Source organism: Microtus ochrogaster, chromosome 17 (assembly GCF_000317375.1).
Source record: "Microtus ochrogaster isolate Prairie Vole_2 chromosome 17, MicOch1.0, whole genome shotgun sequence".
NCBI lineage: Eukaryota > Metazoa > Chordata > Mammalia > Rodentia > Cricetidae > Microtus > Microtus ochrogaster.
The window spans coordinates 15,378,178-15,384,758 of NC_022019.1; the positions used below are offsets into that span (position 1 = coordinate 15,378,178).

A 6,581-nucleotide genomic window follows, 5' to 3' on the forward strand; every position below is an offset into this window, starting at 1 on the left:
TGTGTGTGTGTACATGACCAAACACCATTTTTTAACATACACACATCATTGCTTGCTCTGTGTTTCTGGCCCTATGGTTTTGCTGCCGATTTTAGTGAGATGGCCATTGGCTGCCTCGGCACTCTACAGGCAGGTCTAGAGTGCTTGCCAGAGACAAGGCAAAAGAGTCAGAGGTGGAGCTGGGCAGGCCACGCAGACCCCCTCATCGTGGTTCAGGGTCTCTACACTGCTGTGAGTGCCCAGAAGATGACTGTCTCTTGGCTATGGTTGAATCTACTGGAAAGACTTTCAGTAGTAAAATCATCACTGTAAATGAGTTCTGCTTAACTTAAAATTCCTTAGCCTCAGATCTGTCTTGATAGAATGAAAGCTGAACTTGACCATCTCTATGGCGGCCTGCAGTCTTCTTCACCAACTAGAACTCTCGTAAATCTCATCATGTGCTTGAGTGGGCGAACAATCAGTGCGCACGAACAACCACTTCAGCAAGGACGTCTCCATGTGTATTTGATAGGGTGATGTGATCTGGCTGTACCACAAAGGCTGGGAGGCTGGAGGCTGGTTATCCTGCACTCACTTGGGGCAAACTTGGTTCTGTGCATTCTCTTAGTGTCTAGGGTAGTTTTGAATTCTCAGAGGTGCTCCTTCCAGACTAGCTAAGATCTCAGGGTACCAGGCAGAATGCACCAGCTGAGTAGTAGGCACCTGGAACTAGTTCCATCCTGGAAAAATAGGCTTAGCTCTTCCCAGAACCCAACAACTGCTGGAGCCTTTAACTGATCCAGCATCTGCGAAGACGCCTGCCTGGGCACCTATGCAAGCCCTGGTCTTAGCTCCCCTGGGAGAGTCTCGGTGGGCGAGCAGACAGCTTTACTGGAGAGCATCTGCTACAGACACATGCCCCGAGATTTCTGAGAGCCCAGTGGGGAATTCTTTGAGTTTGTCCCCCTTCACCTGTCTCTCTCATGGTCACAGAAACCTCTTGGTCGCACAGGGCCTTTACTGCATGTTCTGGTCTGGACTACACCCCCAGCGAGCGAGGCGTAGACTAGCTCTGGAGTGGGGCTCTCAGGCTGGGCTTTGTCCATAACCAGGAAGGGGCAGGGCGTGGGACTTACTCTTCGTCTGTGATGGCTTCATGGCAGCTGTCGCAGACCCGGACTTCAAACTCAAAGCCCATGAGTGGGATGGAAGAGCGCTTGGAGCTGCACTTGCCGCACACGGCCTTCCCGCATTTCCGGCAGTGGTGCTGGGGGAATGGGAAACAGGCTGCCACAGTCTGGCCTGGAATACTCACACACCCACTGCTCTCGGGCGGACACCAGGCTAGTGTCCCAGAGCTGTCCATGGTAGCACAGTCTTACAATCCCAGCACCAGGGAGAGGCTGATGCCAACTAACTGAGTATTTAAAGTCAGACTGGGACTTATTTGTGTCTTAGGAAGAACAGCTTAATTTATGGCTAATGAAGGAAAACCAGAATACATAACATGATTTGACTGTACTATAAAGTGCTAAAAGGATTAAAAGACCAGTTATCCCTCAGTAACTTACTGAATACATGATATACATGATACCACACCATACCACACTACATACTGCGCACGTAAGTACACACACACACACACACACACACACACACACACACACACCACAGCATACCACAACACAACAGTGTCCTGAAACCCACCAAGGGCACCCTGGGTTTCTACACCTTTTAATTTTGGTCTCAGTTCAGAGTGAGGACTTCTGGGCAGCGTGCCTCCCCTCTTCTGTTTCCTGTTCTCCACACTCTTCGCCTACCACGGCTGTGAGCACCCAGCAGCCAGATCTTAAAGCTGACTGAACTGAGGAAGAGCTGCCTTGAGAGATTACAAATCTGATGACTTCTGATCCAGCCCAGTGTCTTAGACTCCAGCAGTGCCCAACCCAGGGAACCTAACATTTGATTTCCATGGGGGAAGACCAAACCATAGAAGAAGAATTTGAAAATGCTGTGTTATAAACAGATCGAAACAAGTAAACCAAGTCAGGAGGAGGGAACATGAATAATTAAGAAGCAAACATCCTCATGTAATTTCATGGTTTAGAGCCAACACAAGCTAATGGGACACCTCTAATATTAAGGTATGCCTCAAGAGATGCCCCCAGAGTTTTAAAACTGTACCCTCAGGCACTCAGAACAAGCCACTAGGAAACCCAATCTATGAGGGCGGGGCTGCCACAGACACTTGGGTGTCACAAGTATAAAATCACTTAGTCAGCTACAGCTGACCCAGGGGGCTACTACTCTATGACCATACGGCAGAGTCCCTCCCAGATAATCACACTCTAGCAGAGCACATATCACCCACCTGTCTTAGGCCAATTTTCTTACTGTCCCACATTTGCTTGAAGTTCCAGAAGAAAGGCTGGTCACACTTCTGGCAGGAATCACTGTCCAACCACTCAGGGGTCTTGCCAAATAAAACAAGAACAGCTACAGTGAGAGACAGTTTAACAAAGGAACCATGGGCATTGGCTAGATTTCCAGAATCACAACATTTTTATCAGAAACAGCGGATTCCTCAGTCAAAAGTAGTTACAGAAGTTTTGCTAATTGCCAGGCCCCGAGGATGAGACAAAAAGAACCTAAAATCATAGAGACTATTATCCATTAGGGAAGATGTTAGGAAATACTATTAGCAATCAAGATGTCTGAGGGTTTGAAAGCCTAAGGGAAGCAGTGTTGTGGAAGGGTAACAGCGGCTCTGGCAGGCTAGGGGTTGGTGAGGTAGACCACAGGCTCTGATGCAGGCTGGGAGGAGAAGAGACAGAGGCAGACGCAGACCAGAGGGGAGGTGGAGCTGGGGGGAGTGGGGGGCCACACTCTGCAGGCTCCTGGCCACCACGCTGAGAACTTAAGTCCTGTTCTCTAATGACACACTATGATGTCTAATTACACATATGTCACGGCACCGTAATTAGTCTAATAAATTGTCAGATAGGTTTTAAAAGTATGTTCTGCTTAAAGGCATTCTTTAGCAGATCTTGCATGTGTGTGCTGTCTACATCTTACACGTCTCCATGTGCATATATGCTGAGAACATGTGAGTGTGGGTGTCGTAGTGGGGATTGCATGTTAAGTAAGAACTCTATCACTGAGCTACAGCAGGTTGGGAAGAGCTCAAAATCGTTCTGGGACAGAGGGTGGAGACAGAACTAGACTTGTAGTATAGCACTATTTGTGCAAACACCACATATTTTGATACACACACCCATACATTTCACACAGACACTAATTCACTCCAATATACACACACGCATCTCACAAATACACACTCACATGCACATACATATATACTACCCTCCCTCCACCCCCACACTCACACATATACATCACATACACTCCACACACACACACACACACAAACATCTACACACTCTCACCACACATTCCACACACACATACACACACACAACAAACATCTACACACTCTCACCGCACATTCCACACACACATACACACACACACACCAAACATCTACACACTCTCACCACACACACACACACACACACACACACAACAAACATCTACACACTCTCACCACACATTCCACACACACCTTCACACACACACTCACACACATATGGGTGTAAAATGCACCACAGTGGGTGCCTATGATGAGGGCATTCAGAGAAGAAATCAATACATTTATTAGGATTCCATTTTTGTCAAAAGAGTTTCTGTAAATGTAGAGAAAAACAGAAGGACGGAGGTTTGCCAACACGGAATCTGTTAATATTTACAGATTTTGTAAATATGGTATTTCTTGATGAAGGTATCATGATTAACAGATCTGTTTTCTAGCTGTTTTTGAGTATTTTCTACCTTTTCTAAAAGAGTATGTACTATATCTAATAATACGTAAGCAACTGAACCCATCAGGTGTATAGACAAACACATTTTAGCATCTGAGATGCCGTGCTGACCTACATCCAGACAAGCATGTTCCCCTCGCCGGCCCCACACTGTCTTCCGTCTCTGATGTCTGGCTGCTGCTAACTTCCCATCAGCACTGACACACACAGCTGCCTCTCACACCCAGCCCACTCTTACTCCTGGTGTTTCTTAGCCTGTAAAGCCCATGACTCTCCTAGCAATAGTATGTGCAGGCCCACTGAGCCAGTCCTAACGTTCCTTCCGTACCCAGCACTGACATTCTGTCTTCCCAGTGCTGACTGTAATTTCATTACTTACACCATTTACTAGTATTCTGGACTTTCTAAGTCTGTCAGCTCTCCAGGTTAGAACAAATTTCACTATTGTTAGCAGCCCGCAGCCCCTGCCATAACTAGGAAGCAATTCCCAGACGTGTATGAAGTATGGCATTTGTAAAAGATGGATGGAATCATTCCCACTGCTCATCAGAGCTTCTAATTAACAAGATCTTAAACCCATCAGCAAGAGCTGAATGTTCATATATATGCATGTCAAAATGGCTCAAAGCTGGCTCCCAAACGCCGACTTTCATCTTTGGAAACAACACTGTTATGTTCCTTTGGGCTGTCCTTCCACTAAGAGGAAAGGCCACAAAAGCCAGGCCTGTGTCAGGCCTGATTGTCCCTAACCCAAAGCAAGCCAGGACACAATCCCCAGCACTAGGGGAACCTGCTTCCCATGACCAGCACCAGCCTTAAGGATCCCCTGCCAGTACACGGATGGGGCCAAATGTACTTTCCAAAAGCAATGTTCTACATTCCCGGCCTCCTACCACTAAGGATCATTTTAATGAGTTACTAATAGAACTCCTGTGGATTTATGATTCCACAAGCAAAGCTGCAATCTTCCTAAGCATTTAATTACTGGCATCTGAAGGCATTACATTATGGGTTACACCAGTGACTCCCTTGGGATGAGACTGGGGTGAGGGGATAGAAAAAAACTGAGGAGATTTTGTCTTTATAAAGCGTGCTTTTTAAATTTAATTCTCACACCCTGTAAGAAATAAATGACAAGATTGCTGGTTGTCAAAGGGAAAGTTTACCTGGAAAAATTCTAGGTCAGCAGGAAATGGTTAACTTCAAAATGCTCGTCAAGGGAATAGTCAGTAAACATATAAATTGTTAAAATGCTTATAGATTAAAAAGCAAAGTTAATGTTAAAAGTGTCATGGTAAAATTTAAATCTGTGCCGAAGAGGACAAGGCATCATGTTTGGGGACTATTAAACTAAGGGCTCTGACTCCTCAGCATTCCCTGACTTGAGATATCATGTGTCTTATTCCGCGCTTTATCACTACAGAAGCAAGCAGGAGGGCAGCAGAGACAGCTGCAGGCCTCTTCGAGTGCGGTGCCACTCACTTACCTCCTGCCTTTCCACATCCATGTTCCAGACAACAATGCCACCGTCACCGCCACAGGAGATGAGCTGCCTTGTGTGCTGTGCATAGGAGAGGGCTCGGACTTTGTCACTGTGGAAGAAACCAAGGGTTGGAGCCAGTTCGGGAGCAAGCGAGAGGTTCCATAGCAGAAAGGCCATCAGAGTCAGACAGCTCAGATTCGACACTGAGCTCCGAGGAGCCAGCCATCTCTGCAGACTCTTCAACATGCAATGGCCAGACCTAAAGTGAGTTTAAATGTTGCCTTAGCCTTCTCAGGCCCATGAGAAAGTACCTGGGGTCAGTTACAGATACTCAAATAATAGATGATTACTGAACTGACTATGACATCATGCTGATTCTCCCTTGAGGGAGTTTATGTGTCACAGTGGAAACCGGAGCATTTGCTGGCTCGTCTCTGAAATGCTTGTACAAGGCAGTTCTCAGTTGTCTCTACCTTCCTTCCTCCTGGTTCTCTCCATGAAATATCAGCTAGCTACTTTGGTAATTATTACAATTAAGGGGCGTGGTTAAGACTGTTGGCACGTGCCAGTTGTGGCAATGCAGACTTGTAACTTCAGCACGTGGGAGGGAGAGGCACTAGGACCAAGTCCATTGTCCCTTTACTTTTAAAACTTACTTGAGGAAGCCAGAGAATCTTAGTTTAAAGCACCGATAAAGTATTTATTGTATTTTTAGATTAAAATGAGAATAATAAAACAGATTCATTTGACATTTGCAGTGAGGAATCGATTCCACTTGGACATTTATGCATATTAAGTGGAAAAATAATTTTTCAAAACAGAAAAAAATGTGATGAGAAAAAGTCAGTGTTTGATGTTCTTAACATTGTTCCTACTGAGAGACTTGGTCAAATACAGGTATTCTCAGCGTCCTACTTCATTAAGGCCACTCAGCATCTAGGTCGAGAAAACCCTACTATACACTTTGGAGAGAAGAATGTCCAAAGGTCCCAGGTGCGGAACCTTGGAAGGTCTGGACTGGGAAGGAGGTGGTGAGCTCTGCTTTATGGTCTCTGCAGGAAGTCCATTACAGGGTTGGCCATGCTCCTCAGCTGCAAATGCTTCTTTGAGGTGCTGATACGGCCTTTGACTCAGAGTGAGAGGGGCCTCCAAGTCAGTGGAGCTGCCAAGTTGACGGTCTGTCTTCACAACTATGTTTGATTCTTTGTATTAATTTGACTAATGTCCTTGATTTTCTT

The 6,581-nt window shown here is 46.0% G+C and overlaps 1 protein-coding gene across 2 annotated transcripts in view; it reads right to left on the reverse strand.

Annotated features, from left to right (window-relative positions):
• Nucleotides 1-6,581, reverse strand: part of Wdfy2 (WD repeat and FYVE domain containing 2) — a 153,964-nt gene that overhangs the window by 6,826 nt on the left and 140,557 nt on the right. For both annotated transcript variants that reach the window (XM_013349268.2, XM_005355544.3), the window contains exons 8-10: nucleotides 5,347-5,452; nucleotides 2,354-2,455; nucleotides 1,119-1,249 (exon numbers count right to left, since the gene is read on the reverse strand). In XM_013349268.2, the coding sequence (XP_013204722.1) occupies nucleotides 1,119-1,249; nucleotides 2,354-2,455; nucleotides 5,347-5,452 (339 nt within the window). The remainder of the gene's footprint in view (nucleotides 1-1,118; nucleotides 1,250-2,353; nucleotides 2,456-5,346; nucleotides 5,453-6,581) is intronic.